This window comes from Balaenoptera borealis (genome assembly GCF_965194805.1).
Source record: "Balaenoptera borealis genome assembly, chromosome: 10".
Classification (NCBI taxonomy): domain Eukaryota; kingdom Metazoa; phylum Chordata; class Mammalia; order Artiodactyla; family Balaenopteridae; genus Balaenoptera; species Balaenoptera borealis.
Window position 1 is genome coordinate 12,625,060 of NC_138874.1, and position 23,901 is coordinate 12,648,960.

The 23,901-nt window shown below is 44.2% G+C and overlaps 1 protein-coding gene across 7 annotated transcripts in view; it reads left to right on the plus strand.

Moving 5' to 3' along the window:
* Nucleotides 1-23,901, plus strand: part of SIPA1L2 (signal induced proliferation associated 1 like 2) — a 218,573-nt gene that overhangs the window by 140,030 nt on the left and 54,642 nt on the right. For all 7 annotated transcript variants that reach the window (XM_082407559.1, XM_082407558.1, XM_082407564.1 and 4 more), the window contains 5 exons: nucleotides 53-227; nucleotides 4,419-4,522; nucleotides 12,993-13,150; nucleotides 18,848-19,424; nucleotides 23,158-23,432. In XM_082407559.1, the coding sequence (XP_082263685.1) occupies nucleotides 53-227; nucleotides 4,419-4,522; nucleotides 12,993-13,150; nucleotides 18,848-19,424; nucleotides 23,158-23,432 (1,289 nt within the window). The remainder of the gene's footprint in view (nucleotides 1-52; nucleotides 228-4,418; nucleotides 4,523-12,992; nucleotides 13,151-18,847; nucleotides 19,425-23,157; nucleotides 23,433-23,901) is intronic.

The following is a 23,901-nucleotide window of genomic DNA, read 5'->3' on the forward strand; positions in this document are numbered from 1 at the left end:
TGTCCTTGTCTGATACTTTTTGCCGAATAATTCCCTTTCTGCCCCATTTCAGCTGAGCTTTCAGCACAAGATCGGGATCCTGTATTGCAGAGCCGGTCAGAGCACCGAGGAGGAAATGTACAACAACGAGACGGCCGGACCAGCTTTTGAAGAATTCCTCGATCTGCTGGGCCAGAGGGTGCGGCTGAAAGGATTTAGTAAATACCGGGCTCAGCTGGACAATAAAAGTAAGCTTCAGACTTCCTTGTGTGTGCACAGATTTAATGCTCCAAAGGTAGGCACACTGCAGACATCTAAGCTAGCGATCCCGAGCCCTCCCCTTCTTGACCCCCTGCAGCGGCCGAGCCGGCTTATTTGGGATGGAGTTGAGATTTCCTCAGATGTGCAGAGGGAGCACATTTCTCAAGAGCTCTGCGTCTCACATAAGCTCAAAGGGTCAATTCTTGTTCCTATGTAACAGGAGCAGAGATTCGCCGGCATTTGGTGAATAATCTTTTAATATGTTATTCTTTCTTTTCACCTCACCTGTCCATTACATCCTTTCCCACTGCATTCATTTCTGAAAATCTAAACATCCCCACATCCACTCAGGCCGTGCTCACGGCCTTATCTTGCTCGTTTCCGTTTTCACGACGTTACCTGGGGAGCTGAAGCAAAAGGATGAAAAAGCTGACGCATCCTGCTTCCCGAGAACCTTAGTCAGGTCCCCTCGAGCGGGACACCTGTGGGTGCCCTCCTAGGATGTGTGCATTTGTCTTGTCTCTTCATGTAGGCAGTTGTGTTCCTTATGGTCCTCATAAACTCTACGCATTTCACCTTCGTATTTGTGTTGTTATTTAGTTGCTCTCAGCACACCTAAAAATACCAGGCAGAGTAATTTTGTGTATCTGGGAAAATTCTGCTTATTGTCAAGCGATTAATCGCTTGCTCTTTTAATGAAGGAAGAGCAGATAGATTCTGAACTTGGAGCACCTGGGAGGGCATCCAGCCCTAGAGGAGGGGCCGGTGGGAACTTTTCCCTGGGGGAGGGTCAGCGTGTGGCCGAGCCAGGGTTGGCATGGAGGCCACCTGAGCCCCTGCGGCCCCCCTGGCCCGCTCACCTTGGGACCATCAGAGATACTTGCCTAGATCGCCGATGGTGCCACTCTTAGTGCGCATGGCCTGTCATCAGTTCTGGGGTTTTGATCTGGTTTTGAAAGTTACCCTGAGAGGACAGATCGCAAGACCTGGACACGGTGTTGGCTCACACGCGGGCCCTGTGTGTCCTCCACACACGCCAAGGTTGGAGTTTGACTATTTGGCTGAATGTGTATTGCTCATGCCGCAGAAATGTTAAGGTTAGAAAATAATTTGCGACAGCCATTGCAAACATCCACGTCTTTTAAGAAGGATCAGTGAGACCTTTTCTGATTTTCTCCTCTGTTTCCTGTGCAAACTCCCCTTACCCACAGACCGCCACATACCCACTAGAGGTGCTGGCGTGCCACCCTCAGGGACGTCCTTCCAGGAGAACCACTGCCAACGTGGACTCATTGCTATGCATGTCCCTCTGCTGTGGGGTGGAGTGGGGAAGCGTTTTTAAGAGCTTCTGAGCTGTACTTTCTATAAAACTACAACAGAGGTAATGCAGATATTTTCCTATGTATAGAATTGACATCAGCTTTGAGTTTTGATGACCTAAGAGATGTCTTTAATACATGACAGAGGTAGCGCTGAGTACTTGAGTGCAAGGAAATGATAACATCGGAACAAGATTTTGATGTGTTGATTCTAATAATCAGCAAGTCTTTTATTTTTATGAGCAAGACCTTCTGTGAGAGGCAAAGAAATCATGGCATGCCTTTAGAGAGGAGATTTCTAAGAATTATGTTTCATGGAGTGGTCAAATAAATATGTCTTTCACGCAGTGGGCAAAAAAAAAAATATCTTCCTTCTTAAATACAGGAGAGTTGTGTTTCAGTTTTCATTCTGCCTGCCCGCAGGACCTTGGGCAAATCTGGGCCTCATTTTCTTCACAAAGAAAAGTCAGAGTTTCGGGCTAGAGTATCTGAGATGTCCCTTCCAGCTTTAAAATGGGTTGTTCCTCTCTTAAGTACAGAATGAAATGGGGTGGGAACAGAGGCGCTGCGCTGTGAGCCGCTAAGGTGCTCTGCTAACCAGTAGAGTATAGACCCCCAGGCCGTGGCCAGCCTTTCTTTGGTTGGGTGCAGAGAATGATAAAACCGGAGACTGCCATGATGGCCCTGTATCTCTCTCTCTTTTTTTTTTAAATAAATTTATTTATTTATTTTCGGCTGCATTGGTTCTTCGTTGCTGCACGCGGGCTTTCTCTAGTTGTGGCGAGCGGGGGCTACTCTTCGTTGCGGTGCACAGGCTTCTCACTGCAGTGGCTTCTCTTGTTGCGGAGCATAGACTCTAGGCATGTGGGCTTCCGTAGTTGTGGCACACGGGCTCAGTAGTTGCGGCTCACGGGCTCTAGAGTGCAGGCTCAGTAGTTGTGGTGCACGGGCTTAGTTGCTCCGCGGCATGTGGGAACTTCTCGGACCAGGGCTCGAACCCGTGTCCCCTGCATTGGCAGGCGGATTCTTAACCACTGTGCCACCAGGGAAGCCCCCCTGTATCTCCTTTTGAACAGAAATATTTGCAGCAAACCCTTGAACAAGCTTGAGTTGACCTTTTGCATTACCCTTCTGATGTTTAAAATAAAAACTTTGAAAATATTGAATACTTAATTTTAGAAATTCGTCCTTTAGTCCTACTTGGGATAGACAAATTATGACCACATTTTTGAGAGTGTTTCTCCCCCTTCCCCCTAAAAGTGCATTTTTCTTTTTTCATTATGATTTCCTGAATCTGTCACGCCCGGCCTGCTCACTTCCAAAGCCACGTTCACCCTTAAGGCCCCGAGACAAGACAGTTGAAATGGAAGATTACTCTCTAAGAAGTCCTAAGAAAAATAACAAATATGCATTTAATGAATAGTTAAAAGAGAAAATGGGGGCTGGATAATATAGAGCTTATTAGATGAATATCCTCTCTGACCATCTGCAACTTGATTTATCAGTATCCATAGATAAACATTCTACATACTCCCCTTATGCATGAAATTTCCTTCTGTGAGTACCTTTCGGCACGAAACTGTATGCAATACTTTTTTCTAGAGGATTTTCAGGACTATTTCTGAGTTGGATATAAATGTTGGAAATAATAATATGTTGCATGATTTAGAAAGAAAATAATAAATGCCTGTGAAGGTTAAGTGTTTTAACGTTTTTAAAGTAAAAATTTTAATTTTCAGATTAAAATAAGGTTAGCCCAAGATCACTACTTAGAGTTTCCCCAACAAACACAACGGAATAAACTTTGTTTTCAATAATATTGAACAGTATTCTTTATTGTTGTTTAAAAGGTAGAAGATAAACCTGTATACAGATCAAGGCTTGAGAAGGGCAATCTTGAGTTCTGTTTACATCTTAATTTCTATTTATCTTTTTGTCTTTATCCATATGCAAAGTGGTTCAAACCTCCGTCCTAAAATTATTACTTACACGTCTTATAGTCACTGTTGGTTTGGGTGTCTGAAACTCTCAGTGAGGTAATCTGTTGATAATACAGATGGGTTTCGAATTTGCACAGAATCATTCTGCTTTTCAAAAGATGAATAGCTGTATGATTAACAGGGATTCAGATGTCATAGTTTTTTTAGCATGTATCAGTGCATAATATGCAGTAAGAGATCACGTTCATCCTTCCTGGTCTTAATCATATGACTGCCTCATCACATTGCCTGTCAGAAAGAGAAGAAAATTACTTCCATCATTCAGGGAAGAAATCCTTAACATCTTTCGTTCCCATTTCCATATGAAGTCAATCCTGTTTCATTTTTCTGGGTTCTGGAGGGTCAAGTGCCCAAGAGTAACTGATAATTAACTGTAAACACACGCACATACACGCACACGCACATACACGCGCACGCACACACACACGATGGGGCAAGGATAACTTCTGGTTAGCTCAGCCCCGTCTAATAATTGCACCCAGACCGGCGCCAGGCCACAACTCCTCCCCCCGTGCTCACCTGTACTTCTTGGGGCAGCGGCATCTCGCCCATGTGGGTCATCTAAGTTAGCACTGCGAAGGCAAGAGTGTAGAAGAAAAGAGAGGGGAAACCACGCGTTCAGTAGAAAGCGCCTGGGTGAGAGCAGATGAGGAGAAACCTCAGGCCGCAGGCGTGGGCTGGAAAGTGGTAGAAACAGGGCCTAGTGAGAGAGCGGGGCCACCCCCAAGACACTGGTCCTTTAGAGTTGGGAGGTCTGTTCTTTTCGGTTGAATTGCCTTTTGTAATAATGACCTTCTAAGTGTTGAATTGCTAATCTGCAGCGGCCTCACTTGTTCTTGCGATTAATCTTTGTTTTCAGCTGATTCTACAGGAACGCATTCCCTGTACACGACATACAAAGACTACGAGCTCATGTTCCACGTGTGCACCATGCTCCCACACACGCCCAACAACAGGCAGCAGGTAAGGCCTCCTCCCACCCCCCTCACAACAGATGCCACCTCCGAGGGCAGCCCTTCGATGGTATCAGTGTATTTCGAATTTGCAAAGAATCAGTAGGTTTTTTTCTTTGAACGGCATTAATAGCCTTTGACTCTTTTATCATCTGGGAGTATTTGGGCTTTAAAGGGATTATTATGGCACAAGTTTTATTGCACTCTTTTCTTACAGAACTTAGAAACTCTTCCACACTCACCTGGATTGCTTGCCAGGCAAAATCTTAATGGGAAGCAGTGTCAACTGTATTAATTACAGAAGAAGTCAACTAACGTAACCTGAGCTTCGGTTTCTGCGTGTGGGTAGATAACTTCTAGAAAATATTGTAAGAAAGAATCTTGTAACTCACTCGTGGCGTTCTTTAATTATAGGGGTTTGATTACATTTGGGGTGAATCCAGAGTTAAAGCAAGGTTTGTTTCCATGCTTAGAAAACTTAATTTTGCTAATGTCGCGTAACCGCACTCCTTTGCTCTAAATTAAAGCACCAGGGACCACGTAGTAGTTGTTCGATAAGCATTTGTCATGTGAATGAAACTTATTTGTTGCAGAGAACTTTGTCTTTTTTTTTACTTTTTTTCTGAATGCTCATGAAATCAATGAAGGTAGTAAAGGGGTGCATTTTTCCAGCGAGGCCACTTGCTGTGTTCCCAGGAGGGAAGAACCACCTTAGATCCCACAGCCGGGAGGAAGAAGAGGCCCCTGACCCCCAGCCCGGCTTGTCACATTTGGGGCTGTAGCTCCTCTGTTTATTCCTCTTCTCGTGGTAATTGCTAGATGGGTTTTTTCCTACCTAATACTTAACCTCAATCCCTTGTCCTTGCTGTATTTTCTACAGGATTTTCTAGTAATCAGAGTTCTGTCCATTACCTTCGGAGGATCTGTCTTTTGATCACATGTCTGCATGTTTTTTATGACATGGAGTTACAATCCCTAGATCACACGTATGAATTTGACACACGTTTTAAACTAAAGGATTTCTAGCTCTTCAAACATTCATTTGGAATAATGCCATATAGACGCACTCGATATTAAGATGCTCAATTTTAGGCCATGCAGCTGTCCTGCAGATACTTTTGCGATCATCCAGTAATTAAACTGTGGGTGAGTTGTTGCTGAGCAACCTGATAGGGCTGACTCAGGCCCAGAGACTCTGTCAGTACGTTAGTGGAAATAGAACCAGTGCCTTTGGACCGCACTCATGGAGCGTTCAAACCACAAGGCCCTGCCAGCTCCCCAATTAACCTGAGTCACTGGACTCCAAACCGAATCCGCTGCATTGTTTCTCAGAGGGCAACCTCCGGAATTTCGAAGTCCCTTGACTTTGCTGTTACCAGAACTCAAAACTGGCTTCCCCCGTCCCCTTTTTATTGAACAGTAATTAAAAGTGTGGTTTTATGAGTTCTTTGTACCAGAGTTTCTTTCACTGAAACTCTCCCCCAAAAAGTCCTACACGCAAAAACATGGATGGAAGGATGAGGGTGGGGAGTGAGGTAAGTGGGTCTTTTCAACTTCCCAAACGGGAGATTAAAAAAAAAAAGAAATCCCTGTACATTGAGATTGTATATTACAAACTCCGTAGCCTAAAGACTTGTTGGTTCCATTTTTGTTTTTCTTTTTTAACTTGAGTGAGAATCCATGGCATTGAATGTTATGCCGATGCATTAGAGGTAGAAAACTGCTTGTTTTGCTTTTTTAATTGCTCTTACTATATGTAGAACGTATATGATCTTATATGTGTTTCATTGGGAAATCTATATACTCAACGTAGGGTGTAGGCGAGTAATCACAATATAAAAGGGATGAGTGTAAGATGGGGGGATAAGAGTCATTGGACTTGTATTCTGAACTTATTGTAGTCAGTCATTTGCCTTGTGGCCTTGGAAAAGATTCTTAGTCTCTCAAGAAATTTGGTAATTATATCATGAGGATGTGGTCTAGGTGGCCGACAGTGGGTGCTTGGAGCCCTGTACTGAGAAGGAAGAATTCTACACCGAGGCTCGGGCGGGAACAATGCTGTATTTTTGAGATACCTTCCAAGGGTTTGGAAGTGGGGAGGTGTGGCACACCTGAGCGTATTTGGACAAGATGATGCATAACATCTCCCTCTTGGTGTTAGAATTCCGTGATTCTAGGGCCTTCTTTGAGGCTTCCTCCTTCTAGGTTGGAAAAAAGCTTCAGCAGAAAAATGTAGTTCTTAAGAGCAAGAATTCTAGAGCCACGCTCCCTGGATATGAATCCCAGCTACTTAGCTTTGTGACCTTGGGCACAATTGTCTATGCTTTATTTTCCTTTACCACTGAAGGTAGAGGCTTTTACCTCTTTCTTCACTGAGTGTTGTATGCACACAGCACCACTGCCCAGAACACGGAGAGCAGTCAGTTAACATTTGTTGAATGAATGAATGAATGAACCTTTCTTAGATGGTAGTTAGAATTAGGTGAGTTAATATGTATAAAGCACTCAAAGTAGTGCCTGGCACAGAGTGTGCTCAATAAGTTTTAGGTGTTTATTATAATTTATAACTTATGAGATATAGAGGACAAGTGTTTTAGATGACTTAATTTGCATTTTATCTTCCTGTTCCCAGTCCTAAAGACCTATCATGAAAAGCTAAGGCCTGAATAGTTAAGAAAGGAAGGGGCTAATTTATCAATAATTTCAGAAAATCATTTTTACTTTGACATTTAATACTTTGCTAATCATGATCAGAATATTCCGCTCATAGATCAGTGATGGCACTGTGCAGTCTTGGAACACGGACTTTCCAAATTTGTTGTGGGTTGTGCTACTTTGCCATCTCTCTCACCCACCCCACCCGTGCCCACAGATTATGGTAATACCAAGGGCATAAGCGTCTGAAGTGACCGTCCGGGTTCATGACTGCAGTTTGAGGCCACAGAACTTAGCAAAGTTAACTGGTCTGTGCGTGAAATGCGCCTCTGACTTTGGCCTCATTAACCCCGTGGTATTTGTGACTATTTCACTGTTCCAGACGCATCCACCTCAGATACAATTTCTTGTGTTTGTTCTTATAATAAATCAAGCTGAAAGCTGATTCCAAGATGTATTAGAAGTCTTTAGAGAGTTCATGACAGTTGCAAGAGAGTTCAATCTTTGGAATGTCTGGACTCTCACAAAGAAAACCTAGGCAGATAAGGAAGCCCGTTCTTGGAGTGTTTTCCCTCTTCAGTCAAATCCCCCACATCTCTCTCTGGGTCTGCTTTGCAATCAATCCACTTTCCCCAGGGCTGTCTCCCCTGGGTGCTTCCCTCCTGCTTGTCCTATAGACAGATCGTAGTTAAGCCATCATGGGACGTTATCAGTGGAAAGAACCCCACAAATGAGCTTCAGACTTCACTTTGGCAGAGACAAACTAAGGATATAAACAGATGAAGGTAGCATGGCTCCTGGCACACAGTAAACTTTTTGTGTGTGTGTCAGTGCATGTGTAATGTTAGAACTGCCCTGCTTGGAAGGGGTTTCCGAGCTCCATGGAGGTCCCCAAGGAAAAAGACAAAACCCCTGGGTTTCTGAGATTGCATCTGAAGAATCCTGGTCTTAGCCTAGGGTCTGGGCTTGACATCTACAGAGGAAATAGGGACAGAGCTTGTTAGGCTAGGCTGGAACCCCCTTCTCCATCTAATTTAGACAGATGGTCAGCCCCTGCCGTAAAAGGTTTGTATACATACTTCTGTAAGTCCCTAATCGGTACAGCTGAGGAACCATTTAAATATTGGAGGAATCTACCTCATTAAGTGCTCTACAGCCAGGTCCTGACTGCTCTTGGGTTCACCTATAAATAGTAATCTGGAATATTTTGGAAGCATAAAAGGCGTATTCAGCTTTTCATGATTAGCTTTATTCCCAGGCCAGAAAGAAGAATGTATACTTATACCAGATAATAAGAATTATTGCTTTGAAAAGGGGCTGGTATTGCCCAGTTTCAGAAGAGAACTATTTGTATCGTCATAATCCTTTCTTATCTTCACTTTGTTATTAAATCATTAAAAATCCGCATTCTTGGTTTATTTCTGTTTCTCCATTTCCAGAATATTCAGTCTTGCTTAGCTGCTTTGTGCATTTACTCTTGCCATTGGTAAAATATTTTATATAATATTTTTATATTGGTTATATAGAATGGTAAATCAGCAATGCATCCTCGAAATGGTGATTAAATTTGACTTCTTCTTGCTGATCTGAGATCAGAGTGGTTAATTAGCGGTCACTTTTTTGTGGAAGCAAAGGAGGCAAGATCTTTTGTATTTATGTGGTAATGTGTGTAGGTTTCCCCCTCTTTCTTGTTAGTCAGACTACTATTCTACGTTCACTTTTTCTGTGTCTTTATACAAGAAACTTTATAGATGTCTCTTAAAAATGAGAGCAAAATTCTGACCACCGGTACATGCTCTTTTGAGTACGGAGAATATGAGGGGGCTGTGTCGTGTGCAGGCATGTGGCTTGTGTATGTTCTGTGTGCAAGCGTGCAAAATTAGGACGGTCCCTGAAGGAGGAGAAGCCAGCGCTCCGTGTAAAGGGGAGACACTTTCTAAGCAAGGGTTGGCAGACGCAAGGTGCCTGCTGCAGAGACAGGTGGGCGTGTTGCAGGGACAGAGGGCGGCTGTCCAGAAGGGGAGGGGGGTGACGGGGTCAGACTGCGGGAAGGATCGGGACAGACCAGTCTTTGTCAGCCCTGCTCCTACCGCTGGGACTTTCAGACGATACCCCAAGGACTGAGATCCAGAATTTATGATTGTTTTTTTCAAAACGGGATACATTTAATTTTTTTCCTCACTTCTGAACTCATCTCTTTGAATTTCAGAACTTGCAATCGTTAAACGATGCAGTTTTCTCTTCGAAATCATGCTCATTTTCACATGTTTGCTTCTTAAGACAAGAACCTCTCTCTGGAGATCCACCTTCTCCAGTTTCAAATTAAGCTTTCTCATCACTGACCTTGAGAGACTTCTTCTGAACCACATTCCAGACACACCACATCTTCTTACGGTGCAGCCTCTTTCCCCCTCTCCTCCAGAATTAGGTGCAACATGCTTTTTTTTTTTGTTTTTTTAACCTTCCCAGGTTTTTTTTAAAAGAGAATTTAACAAATGAACCTATTTGCCTAGAGGCTGGTAGATCTAACCAAGTTCAACTTGATGCCATTTTCGATGCATATGCAGCTGCCTGGAGGTCGGTTGTTTTCACTTGCTTTTGGTTCTTGCACCAAGTTAAAACTGGACCTGTGAAACCCTGAAGTGAGTTTAAGGAATTGAAGATAAACCCACAGGTTGCTATTTCTGTAGCATGTGTATGCTTTTTGTCAGGGAATTGGGTGAAGAATCACATTTTCACTTTCCTTGTCATACCAAGAGCTTATTCCTGGCTCACAGCTTGAATCAAGTGCTGGGAATTTAGCAGAATTGACTATGTAAATCTAATACAATATTTATTAACTCACTCTCGCGGTTGAAGACTCTTGAGTCGGCCCTCTTGGCACTGAAGAAGTGTTAGGAGCTTCTCGTGTCTAGAAAGGCTTAGAAGACGTCGTTCCTTAATCCCCGAAATAGCACCGGCGGCGTCTTGGTGACCAGGAACTTACCTTGCTGTCTTACTGGGCCGCCCTGGTTTATGGGCTGCCATGCCCTTTCCCCTTCCATTCCGGAGTCGGCTTCTACAGAATTTCATTGATGAGTTAGAACAAGACGTAACTAACTGCTGAAGAGAACCCTAACCTTCATATAAGAAGCCCAAGCATTACTTAGGTTATTGAATGTCTGACAATGAATAATGTTTCCGTGAACCTGCCAGATGCTGTATTTCTTTAGTCTCTAAAAAGATTCAGATATCCTATTGATGGGCCAGGTGTTCATTTTTCTTCGTTTATTCTCTACAGAGAGCTTGAGATTTTATTTTCCTCTTCTTAATGAATCTCCTTGTTCCCCGCCCTCCCCTGCACTTTTTCCACAAAGTGCATTTTGTGACCGGGGTTAAATTAACTAGAATTTTTAAACTATTTCTAGCCCATTTTACAAAGCAAAAGAACATGCTTAGAAAGGGGCGAAGGCGGGTTGGCACGTCATCAAGGTCACTAGCCTTAAAGTTTCCTTTAACTTGCGCTTTAAATATTCCCGTGGTGAAGTGTAGAACTGGACTCATGGTCTTCCTTCAGGAGCAAGAGAAATGGGTGGGAATAGCTGTCCACACTTCACTGACTAGTGAGGCTGGGCTGCCCTCTGAGGTTAACCAGGAGGGCGGCCAGCGGATGCCCTAGTCACTGGGGAAGGAGGGGCCCAGGATTCCATACGTGGCCTTGGCCACCGCAAGCTCCGTTTTCTCATCAGTCTGAGAATTCCCGTGTTTCAAGGAGATGGAGAATTCCCGCGTTTCAAGTACAGTGTAAGCCATTGTGTTCATGCTCAGCAAATACATTGAACACATTGTTAGGTATTTCAGTTTTTCTTTTAATTTTTCATTTGTTCCTGAATTTTGTTGTCCTGTTACAGTACATGTGAATCATGTATTTCAGTTATTGCAGAAATGAGGGAAGAATATATCTTAGCCTCGTACAGTTTTCAGCTTGTCATGATGCTTGTTTTGTTTTTTAATTTATTTTTTTGGCCGCGCTGTGCGGCTTGCGGGATCTTAGTTCCCCGACCAGGGATCAAACCCCCGCCCCCTGCAGTGGAAGCGCGGAGTCGTAACCACTGGACCACCCGGGAAGTCCCGTGATGCTTGTTTTAGATACGTGTCCTTGCCTTGTTTTCTTTTCTTTTCATGAAATGTTTATTGTGATTAACATCTGTGTCCACTATAGGCTGGGTAAATAGTAACACAGTGAATATATGACTAGTTGGCTACTGATTTTTTTACATGCATCTTAAAATGTCACCTTTTACTTAAATATCTAGCAAACATTTTTAAAACGACAGCTGGCTCATTAATGGATATTAATATAGCTTTCAAAACTTCACTCAGGCAGTAAAACGATTTTTGTGTGTTTATAACTTTAACCATGGGGATTTAAATAGGAGTTTTCCAGCATATGAATCAGCGATCGAACTGGCCCATAGTAGGGAACTCTGGAAGAATGGACATTTCGTTCCCACTTTTCCAGGCCTTTTATCACGCTAAATCACAAGTCAGGGGCCTGACAATGAAATCCTTTTTGTATCTGGGTTTTAAAAGGTTTTAAAAGTTGAAATTAATGCTCTTTACAGTGAAGTATGTTCTGTAAGTGCCAAATAAATTGAAGCGCGAGCTTGTTGCCTCTGTTACTTCTCGTAAAGAGAGATTTACTACCTGAGATTACCCCGTTCCTGCAGTGACATCACCAACTCATGTAAGGATTACTGTCTCTATGAAAACTGGGGACCGCAGACTCTGTGAGCACAGATCCTCATGGCTTTAGGTGCATAAGCTTACGGAGTGTACGGGTTTGTTGGTGTGGATTCAGAGTGGGTCACAATTTTATTGCGCAGTGTTACGTGGCTGTGATTGTGTATTTGTAACGTTTGTTTATCACTTAGCCAGTGTGTGTGTGGGTGTCTGCTGTGTCCTGGGCAGGCCATTAGAAACTGGGAAACCAAAAGTCAACGAGATACATCTCCTGCCCTCCTGATGATTATGACCTGATGCAGGAGAAGTAAACCAAGACTTAGAATAGGACACGACAACTAATGTGGTCGCCATGGGCCTGGGGTATGGGTGCAGGGCCTGTGCAGTCCCTCTAAGGACGTTCTTTCCAGTGTGCTGGTGGCTCAGCAGAGACCTGAGTGGTCTAGGAGAGACTTGGGGTGAAGGGGGCATTCTTGGCAGAAGGAACATCGCAAGTAAAGGGGTTCAGGTGTTACTGCCCTGGGGTTCCTTCTCTCCTGATGCATTTGTAATTTATTGAGTTTTCCAACTGTTAATCTGGTGGAATTCTGTGTTCCCGAAATACATTGAAAAGGCTAGATTTCAGTTAATTAGCTTGAATATATCCACCACCAATATAACAGTCTTCTGTATTTTTGTTGCAGAAATGCATGTGTCATTTAAGCCCCTGACACCCTAGTGCAGGACTTTCAGCCACTGTACCTTCCCTTGGACGCTCTGCCATCTCCTCCTTTTAAGTCGAAGAGCTTAATCTACAAGATTCCTTAAAGCGATTTTAGCTCTAATGTGCTATTATTTCAGGGCAAAAAATGATAAAGATGAAAAGGAGAGAGAACACCAGTTGCATTTCAAAGCAAAAGATGAACTTAAATATTGAGGCTCTTCTCTCCATAGGTCTTTGGACGCAGCCATGTCAAGGAGCCCTAGCTTCCAAAGGATGACTCTGCTTTTCTAAAAAACTCCTTGAAATTGAATGCTGAGTGAATTGTATACATTTATGTATCTTGTTTTTACAGAAAACCGTGTCTGTAACTCTGTGTGTGTGTTCACTTTCCTGACTGCAGCTCCTGAGGAAAAGGCATATAGGAAATGACATCGTGACCATTGTCTTCCAAGAGCCCGGAGCACTTCCTTTTACTCCAAAAAGCATCCGGTCCCACTTTCAACATGTCTTCGTCATAGTCAAAGTGCATAATCCGTGCACTGAAAATGTGTGTTACAGGTGAGTCCCTGGCGTTTCGTGCTCCCAGGGTTGTTCCAACAGGACCTCATTCCCCAAAATGTCTTCCAGTTAGTTTTCCAATTATTATTTCTAGCCCATAATTATCCTTTTTTTTTTTCTAATTATATTTCCCACGGTCTTCACTCAGGCACTTTCTTTCTTTCTTTCTTCCTTTCTTTCTTTCTTTTCTTTTCTTTCTTTTCTTTTCTTTTATTTTTTGGCTGCGTTGGGTCTTCGTTGCTGCGTGCGGGCTTTCTCTAGTTCCGGCGAGCAGGGGCTACTCTTCGTGGTGGTGCGCGGGCTTCTCATTGCGGTGGCTTCTCTTGTTGTGGAGCACAGGCTCTAGGCACGTGGGCTTCAGAAGTTGTGGCACGCAGGCTCAGTAGTTGTGGCTCGCGGGCTCTAGAGCGCAGGCTTAGTAGTTGTGGCGCATGGGCTTAGTTGCTCCGTGGCATGTGGGATCTTCCTGGACCAGGGATCGAACCCGTGTCCCCAGCAATGGCAGGCAGATTCTTAACTGCTGCGCCACCAGAGGTCTTACACTCAGGTACTTTCTGTAAGAAATAATTGCCTTCTTCCCATTTTGAAACAGTGAAATTCCTAGCAGTTCGCAGTTCTAGGTTTCACCTTTCCTCAATGTTAAAGACTTCCTCCAGTTCCTGCCAGACCGTCGCTTGATTGACAGCAGCCTCAGAGGTGGAGGATCTGGCCATTTCAGTGCTTCCCTGAAAGAGATGCATTCTGGTGGTAAAACGTCTCTTCCCGTCTAAGAGCTTGGAAACACGCACACGGTGGTGTGGTGGCGTGTCGAGATAGGGGTTTGACACTCGCTTTGGTGATTTCAAAAGGCCATCCAGGTGCCTCGGAATCCCGAGACTGACGAGGCCTGCCCTTCCTCTACCCGTGCTCTTCCTTAGGAAACAGCTGTCCCCGAAGGCCCCTGCCCTGTGGGGTGTCGGTGAAAGAGCCGGTCTCTGACCTGAGTGAGAATCCCGCTCTCCTGCCCCCTCATGGCGCTTTGTAACGAGTTAGCTTATTTTTTGGAGCCTTCATTTCCTTTTCTGAAAACTGGGGATAATAGTACCAACTTCAATATGTAGTTATGAGGAATGAATAACAGGAATTATGCAAAACACCTGTTAGAGTTCCTGGCGCTCATCTTAAAGCAGTGGTTACCGGTTGAGCTGCCTCCCGGGCCTGGATGGGGCCCAGGCCTGGGCACGTGTGAGGGGGCAGAGGGGCCTGTGAACTGCAGCCGCGCCCTCCTAGGGGCAAGGAGACTGGCCTGTGTGCTTGGTGTCGCCAGCTTGCAGCCCCTACCCCATGCTCTCCCCATCTGCATGATTTCCCCCCACGGTGACCCTGTATGCACCTCAGGTTCAAGACCCCTGGCCTGAATGCTCAGAACGACTTTTTATTAAAAAAAAAAAAAAAAAGTGATATTTGAAAAAAAAGGGACCTCTAGTCTGTATAAACGATACGCTTAAAACCGGTAACGTTGGTGCCAACATGCTCAGTCGGCTTATTCTTCTGGGATCTCCCCTGATGAATGGTAATTATGAAGAGTAATCTTAAATGAGCCTTCCTAATGGATTGGGAACGTAAGCCTAGGGCTTTATCGTATTTGGTGTTATTTTACAGGCTGCTATTCTTAGGTCAAATCAAGTATTTTTAATTCCTTTCTATCTTTAGTTTATGCTTCTATCATGAGGTGGTTGATTAGCACAAAAGATCTTAAGGATAAGTAATACCTTTTTTATTTTTATTTCTTTTGAGTTTTCTGTGTTTAATTAAATTACCGGGGAGGGATGCTTTTGATATAGATCTTACCTATCAACAAAGTGGCTTGCATTATGTTTTCTGTGGTAGAAACCAGCTTGTACAAATGGTTCAAAGATGGGGTCATTGCCTTTTAAGATACCACGTTGCTATCACTAAATTATCATTTCCTAATGAGATTCAAATGTAAAGCAGTGGAGTGCCTCTAGGTTTTGGAAGTGCCTCATAAACATTCATAATGATCACACTTATCACCTCATGAGTGTCCTTCAAAGAATCGATCATAATCTTCTGGAAAACTAGTCAAATCAATTCCATGACATTTTTATGAAGATGAGTTTACTCTGTCACAGGGAATAAGGTTACAGTGCCCAGGTTTTCCAGAAACACCTCATAGGTCTGTTTCCTATGATTTCCTCAAAACATACCAGTCACAGAATAAATTCATTAAAATAATTTCCAAGGAACTGATAAAATATAGTCCAGGTCTGCTGTTTTCTAGGTTGCTCCGTCTTAATCACGGGTGCGTTTTATGGAAGGCTGGGTGGGTCGCACACGCCCCTGTGACCCCTGTGCATCGGTCACATCCCATGAGCTTTGCACAGGTGCTGAGTGGCAGTGAGTTCTGGCGGATCATGATCTGCAAGTACCACGTAGCTCAGAGGCGCGGTCCAGACAGACTGCTGGGGCGAGATGCCCTCCTCTGATAAAAGCGTGCAGCTATTTAGGGCACGCGTCCAGAGTGTGAAAGAGCAGGTTCCCACCTTCCAGAGAAGTCTGAGGCGTGCCCGCTGGATACAGCAGGGCTCTCTCTCGGTGATGCTGGGGCCACTTGAACCTAGAAAGAAATAATGGGGCAACATCCACAAAGCTCCATGTTATGTCATTTTAGTCTAAAATTATTAAAAAGCAAACTTAACTGATGGCCTGTCTCTTTATACGAGATTCTTTCATTTCAATGGTTGTAGCCATTGCAGAGCTAACTCTGAGGGATTTACGTGTTTGTGTGCTTTCCAAGATAAACTCTTTGCAAAATGCATCCTTTAATAGCTGAATGAGTAAACTTCTTGCTGTCTGTAGGCTTAGTAGCTAACTGTCAATTAAAAGGGAAGTAATATCTATACAAAACGATGACTTCCATTTTAGAAAACTTACTGTGTAGCCCCTTCTTACAAAAATTAGATGATAATGTTAAATCAATGATGAAAATGATAATTCATTGTGGCAATAATAGTGATGATACCAGTTGGGTTAATAATAGCTTAGCAGGCATTATTTTGTTTAATCCTCATGGTGTGCTTTTGAGGATGGTACTGTTTTAACCCCCATTTTACAGACGAGGCGCTGAGGGATTAAGTAACCCAGAGTCCCTCAGAAAGTGGTGGAGCTGGACTCCTAGGAAGAACACCGGATCCTGGAATCTGCTGTACCCCACGTTGCTTTCCTAAAACCCTTTAACTGGCACGTGAAGGAAGGCTCATCTTTGTACTGTTGCCCTCAGTGGAGGGGTCTTATGTCTAAATCATCCGTAAATGCTATCAAGTTATTTGGGTAAAATAAGAAATTCTAAAACATACTGTTGTTTCCACCCACTGGGAATTATTCCTTCTTAACTCTGCTTGAAAGAATTACGGATTATATAAGCTTTTGTGACCAGGGCTTTCTAATTGATCCCCATCCTCAGACTATCATGGTTTTCCTGGACTAGTAATAGTAGTAATAGTAACCATAGTAACCGCTGTGCCTGAATTCTGCTCCTTTTTTTGGTACAGCTTTGATCTGAGATGCATAGGATAGTGGTTTATCGAGCCGCACTGTACCGTACACTGTAGTGGAGGTGTCCAGTTAGACATTTGGGTTAATAATTTGGGACGAGAAGAATCGCCCCGTTAACAGATGTCTCTCTCTGACCACTCTGGAGCTCCACAGTGAGAGCCGTCTTGGAACACATTTAGATATAAAAAGGTCGCCCTGATGCTTTGGCTTAAGGGCGTCCAAGCTGTAGTCAGAGAGTAGCTTGAGATCCACAGAGCTAAGTGCAAAAAAGTAATCCTGTAAGATGTTAAATGGGATTTGACCTCCTCAGCGTTCCATGGGTAAAATACTTCCAGGAATCTGTGCTCATCACCGGAAGAGAAAACCACGTTTAGGAGAGGTGATCACATGAGTTGATGATGGCCAGTGTCGGGAGGGCAGGGTCCAGTGCACTGAGAGGCAGCTTGAGCTGGTTGATCGTTCTGGTGGGGAAGCAGCAGGTGTGGCTACACTACCCACAGGCCAGACATGTAGCTTTGGGACAGCTCTCTATGAAATAACACCTGAGGACAAGTTAATTCCTACTCAGTCTAGAAAGTTCTTCCTAAGGATGGTAGTGAGGGGAAGACGGGTCATATATGGTGTCAGCCTCTCAGCCATTTGAACCTCCATGATGTTTCTAGGACCTTCCTTGAGGTCATGAGTCAAGTCCCCCCCACCTCCCTCTCTGGTTCAGCACCTTTACTACCATGCATGTGCGTGAGTTTGGTCTTCTGTCCCAAAGGGAAGCGGTCCTTCCCTCCCCTTTCACGCCAGCTAAGGCCCCGCCCAGACCCCCTTCCATCTTATAGCTCTTTCCCCAGAAATGATGAACGCTGCTGGAACGTGTGCAGGTTACAGCAAAGGGGAGAGAGCCCTGGGGACCGTGATCTATTTGGAGTCTAACCAGCCACATTCCAGAAAAGGAATTCACACCTAATGCTTTCATTCCTTAATCACCGCTTTCAGGATTTTCTACCACGAAGAAGATGAAACATAGATTGCTTCCTTTGTTTATCCCAACACAGAAAATACCAGCCTGGGCAGATGTGGGCTTGGTTCCCATTCTTGGCCTGCAGTAGCTGCTCAGTAAATGGGGAGTGCTGTGGGGTTCATTCATTCACTCACTCCAGTCCTTCATTTGCTCATTCATTAATTCACTCTTGCTTCAAAAACGATTTGAGACAACGAAAGTTTCTGTCTGATACAGGGAAGCATTATTGGTTTTGCTGTATTAAGATGGTTATTGCCATCACTATACATTTGATCTTTTCAGTCCCTGGAATCTCTTAAATCTTTGCTCCTATAAAATCTTCATTTAAATTTTCAAAATGTGATCAAGTGAGCATTTCCTTAAAAAAAGTGACATTCAAAACTTTGGGCCCTGTAAGCCCAATGATCATTGTGTCCAATAGCAGTGAGATCGCAAATAGCCAACTGGGCTAACCTCACTGCTGTTGAAAAGTGTCACTGTCTCTCAGTGGTGACCGGCCACAGAGTTACAGAGCACCAAGCTGGCTACTGATCCGTCATCCCTACCTTAGTCAGCTCGCACAGCCGTGACGAGGACCACAGGCCTGGTAGTTTAAACAACAGACATTTATTTCTCACAGTTCCGGAGTCTGGAAGTCCAAGATCAAGGAGTTGGCAGGTTTGGTTTTTCCTGAGGCCGCTCTCCTTGGCCTACAGATGGTCGTCTTCCTGCTGTGTCCTCACATGGTCTCTCCGCTTGTGTGTGTGCATCCCTGGTATCTTCCTGTGTGTCCACGTTTCCTTCTATAAGGACACCTGTTAGACTGGATTAAGGCCCACCCTAATGGCCTCATTTTGACTTAATCATCTCTTTAAAGACCCGATCACCAAACACAGCCACGTTCCCAGTTACTGGGGTTTTGGACTTCAGCATACAAATTTTGGAGGGACACTACTCAGCCCACAACACCCCCTCAACTACTAAGTTTGAAAAGTTTTGCTAAAACAAAGAAAAACGTGATACCCAGAAATGAGCATAACAAGAGTCTACGAAGTAGCTGGCTTCAGTCGAAAGTGTGGGCGTATGTCACCTTTCTGAAGCTAACTATTATGGTCCCACAATTCATCTTGTTTCTCCTTTTCCTCCCTCAGTGTTGGAGTTTCTAGATCAAAAGATGTGCCACCATTTGGTCCACCAATTCCCAAAGCCGTAACTTTCCCAAAGTCAGCAGTATTCCGGGACTTCCTTTTAGCAAAAGTAATCAATGCAGAAAACGCAGCCCACAAATCAGAGAAGTTTCGAGCGATGGCCACTCGGACGAGGCAGGAGTACTTGAAGGACCTGGCGGAGAACTTCGTCACGACCGCCACCGTGGATACCTCCGCGAAGTTCAGCTTCATTACCCTGGGTGCCAAGAAGAAGGAGAAAGTAAAGCCCAGGAAGGACGCCCACCTCTTCAGCGTCGGAGCGATCATGTGGCACGTTGTGGTGCGGGACTTCGGCCAGTCCTCGGACATTGAGTGTCTCCTTGGGATTTCCAACGAGTTCATCATGCTGATCGAGAAGGATTCCAAGAACGTGGTCTTTAACTGTTCCTGCAGGGATGTCATTGGCTGGACATCTGGGTTAATGAGTATCAAAGTGTTTTACGAACGAGGAGAATGCATCCTTCTGTCCTCGGGGGACAACTGTGCCGAAGACGTCAGGGAAATTGTCCAGCGATTGGGGGTAAGTACAGGTTTCTGTTTATCCACCATCCTTAGGTCTGCAATCCCAGATTCATAGTAGCTTCTGCTGTGGAACTTCGACCCCAGTTACATCACCTAGGGAGTGAATTACTATTTCTTAGGGGTAGAGTTTGATTTAATTTTTTTTTAATTTTTAAATTTGTATTTTATATTGGAGTATAGTTGATTAACAATGTTGTGTTATAGAGTTTGATTTTAAATGCTGTGTCCTTTTGAGCTGTTGCTGAAGCCATGAATGGTGGCGAAACACCCGTTACAGATTGATTGGAAAGGAAAAGTGAAGCCAACTTTCCAAAGGGAACATCGGGATATATTTTCATAGTGTTTCAAGGAAGGACAGGAATTTACTAGCTATTATGTCTGTTTGTAGAGACTGGCACGACAGTACCTTCCCGGGGGAAATTAATAGGCACAGAATCACCGTTGATCATATTGATGGTCAGAGTAAGCCCTCTTTGCCGCTTCACCTCTGCATATTTATACAACAGGTATTTTTGTTTAGTCTGCCAGATTAAATACGTTATTAATCTTGCAGCCAGTTTCTTACAGAGGTTTTATAGAATTACCCATTAAGTTAAAAAGACTTTAAGAAAAAAGTCATAAAAAAAATTGTCATTTTCAGTACAAAACCATGATGTCCGTGGTATTTAACAGTTGTATTTCTACTTCGTATTTTAACAAAGGAAGATACAGATTTTAGTTTGAGTATATACAATAGAATTTTAAGAATAAATGAAATATAAGAACAAAATGTGCTTTGACAAAAGAATTTTTCATGTGTAAATCTTCCCCCCAAGGGGATGTATATTTCATTAATTAGAGAAGATTTAGTCAAATATGGATCATGAGAAAAAGAGAAATTATACCCATTTCCTGCCCCCTTTCCTTCCACCAAATATAAACCTTTTATTATTCCAGACCATGTAGATGAGACAATGCAGTCATGTCAGTGTCTGCTGGCCTTGGAGAAATAACGTCATTATTTGCAGACGCTCTTTACGGGAAAGGACCTCAGTGTGTTCAACAGCATTGAGGGCGTATGTGCGCAAGCTGAGACGTGATTCAGGGATGATTAAGTGTGTGATAAGTTTTCGTATCTGGAGAATTGAGTTATCCTGTGAGTCTCAGGACACATTGTGCTTTTAGTAATACTGCAAATACTTCTTTTTAGGAGACCTACTGAGTCATCATAATCTGTGCTCCGGAAAATGCAACATAAACACACCCCCTTCACCAACCACCAAAATGCACGTCCCGTAGGTTCTGACACATTCACTGTTCTGTGGACCCCATTCTACCATTTTTCTAGAAAAAATGACTACATTGCTAATGTGACTAAGGTACCTGATATCTGGAATATATTTGAGGAAGTATATTCTGTGTCTTAGATGACTTGTAACAGGAGATGGTGGAAACAAACCAACCCAAAGACTGTTGGGGGGGTTAGAACAAAAGGCTGGTGCAGGGCAGGAGCAACAAAAATGGAAAGGAAGAAGATGAAGCTGTCGTAGTGGAGAGACGGGGAAGGGGTGCTACTGGGCAGGTGGTGGACGCTGCATTTTCTAGTGGTGGGAAGTGAAATCAAAGGCGTCTGTTAAGCAGGTAAAGACGCAGGTGGGGAATAAGAGCTCCCACCTAAAGAGACAGGTAGGGCCGGTCTACTCTCAGAAGAGCCCAGGCTTGGTTGAACGCTCTCCTGTTGCCATCTTGAAATTCTCAATAATTTTTGACTAAAGGGCCTGCATTTCTATTTTGCACCGGACTCCACAGATGATGTAGCCAGTCCCGGGTACATGGATAGGAGGCCACCGTGGGATAATTGAGGCCAAGTAATTATGTGAGGAACTGCAGATAAATGGAGAGCATGATCCTTCAGCCTTTGCCAGTGTTAAGAAGTAAGGAACAGAAGTGAGAAAGAAATCGCAAAAAGTAGGGGACGTGGCAGGTGGTTGGAAGAAATAAGAGGAAGAGACAGAACAAGTAGGACTCGGAAAAACCTTTCACTCTTCAATCTGATATATGGACGTTACATTTCAGCTGAAAATTGCATCCATATTGGAAAGAAGGCTGGGCACATGTCATATGTAGGCTTTTGGTCGGAGAGCTTAGTTGAAACAAAGCTGAAAAAGAAGTGAAGGAAAAATTTATTCGGGTTGTATATATTACAAAAGTGCCTTTTCAACAAATTTAAATTAGTTCAGTTGGTAACTTTGGAAACGTCAATCTTTCAAAACTTCACCACTAAGACCAGCAATCCCTTTCCCCATTTTCCTAAGCCCCAAGCTGTCATGTGCACCTGTTTAGCAGGGTGGGCACCGTGGCGGTTAATAAACATGGTAACCTCATCCGCACTGGTGATAACACTGAACCAGCCCCGGTCCCACAGCTGTACTGACAGTCATAGGTCTTATTAAATAGGAATCTGTGTATTCAGAGCGCGTTTCATGGAAATGGAGCATTTATTAAAACTGAAACTTCATACGTTAGCTCTGTGCTTTGGGGGATGCGGGTATGATACCTCCCAACTTTCAAGTGCCCACAAATAAGTGATGCCGTGGTCATCAGATGATATTCTCCATGAGCCCATGTTTTTCTTTCAGTGCACGTGGGCTATTCTCAGTAAGCACTTTTGAGGGTGGCATTAACTAATTTTTGGTGCTTTAGTTCACCGAGTGGGATGTTTGTCTACAGACACCATGGAGGCCCGCTGGCTGGCCCATGTTTGATCTGAATGGTCCTCACCACCCAAGCGAGCAAGGGCAGGCTGTCCCCAGGAGAGGGATCCTAGGGGCTAGAACAGGATGTCCACAGGGCTGGCGCACAGAGAGCACTTAAGGTTTTCCTAACAGTCTGACTTCCTGCTGCTGCCCATCCTGTGGGCAGGGCGCTAACTGTTAGCTTGGAAGGGCTTTGGGCCATGTTTTTCTCCATTGTTTGTATATGGCACACTTTGCATATCCATTCAACCATCCGTGGACACTTGAGTTACTTCCACCTTTTGACTATTGTAAATAACGCTGCCAAGAACATGGGTGTACAAATACCCGGGTGTACCTCTTTGAGACCCTGCTTTAAATTCTGCTGGGTATATACCCAGCAGTAGAATAGCTGAGTCTCATGGTAATTCCATTTTAATTTTTTGAGGAACTGCCGTGCTGCTTTCCATAGCTGCTGCACCACTGGGCCATTTTTTAAGTTGAATAAAATTGTCTAATAGGGAATTCCCTGGCGGTCCAGTGGTTAGGACTTAGCGCTATCACTGGCAGGGGCCCGGGTTCCATCCCTGGTTGGGGAACTAAGATTCCACAAGCCACACCGTACAACCAAAAAAAAAAAAAATTGTCTAATAGGTTTTATTGCTTGATGGGTGAAAGGCTTCACATGTTTTCAGTTGCTTCAGTCCATCTGGAACAATGGAATTTATATGCTTAAGAACCAAGTCAGGTGACGTAGAAAGGAGAGGGGGTAGTTATCAGAGCCCGTCTTAAGCTCACAGGCTCTGTGTCAGTGGCTTCTAGGAAAAAGCAGGACACCTGTATCTGGTTTGCCTTTGAAGAATGAAACCTTCGTTTTACTTTTGTTATTTTCATTGCGCCTGATGCCAGGGGTAATTACGGTAAAGTCTGGATTGAACCGTGTCCTTGTCTTGTCATCTTGTCACTGGGATGTGTGCCCCCCACAGCGCCACCCCTCACGGTCCCCTTCCCCCTTAGATCGTGACCAGGGGCTGCGAGACTGTGGAAATGACCCTGAGGAGGAACGGGCTGGGCCAGCTGGGCTTCCACGTGAACTTCGAAGGAATCGTCGCAGACGTGGAACCTTTCGGTTTTGCGTGGAAGGCCGGCCTTCGCCAGGGGAGCCGCCTGGTGGAGATCTGCAAGGTGGCCGTGGCCACGCTGACGCACGAGCAGATGATCGACCTTCTCCGGACCTCGGTGACTGTGAAGGTGGTCATCATCCAGCCCCATGACGATGGCTCGCCTCGGAGGTAGGCTCTCATCCACGCTCGCTCCTCCTTGGCCTCTGTGGCAGGTGCTATCCTGCAAGGTCCTCAGAAAGTGTGGTCACTGCACCCCCCACCTATGTTGTCTGGACGTCAACCATTCGGGCAACTTCAAAGAGCTTTAAAAAAGTCATTAGTATATAATAAATGATAAACTGTCATTTTCTAAGCATTTTGTTGGGGCATTGAAGTCATTGGTTAACAGGATATTTAAGAGATCTCATTGATTTAGGAGATCAATGTGTGGAGGAATATCGGGACATCAGATACACTGTTTGGTGACCACTCCATTCTGGTTGAACTGGTCCAGGTCTTTCTCCTAAGCTGTCATGGGAAACTTAGGAAAAGAAGTGGCTGGACTTGGAAAGCTCAGAGTGGATGGGTAGGGGGTAGGGACAAGAATGGGATTAGAAAGTGATACCATTCCATTGTCAATAGAAAGTTCCCATGCTCA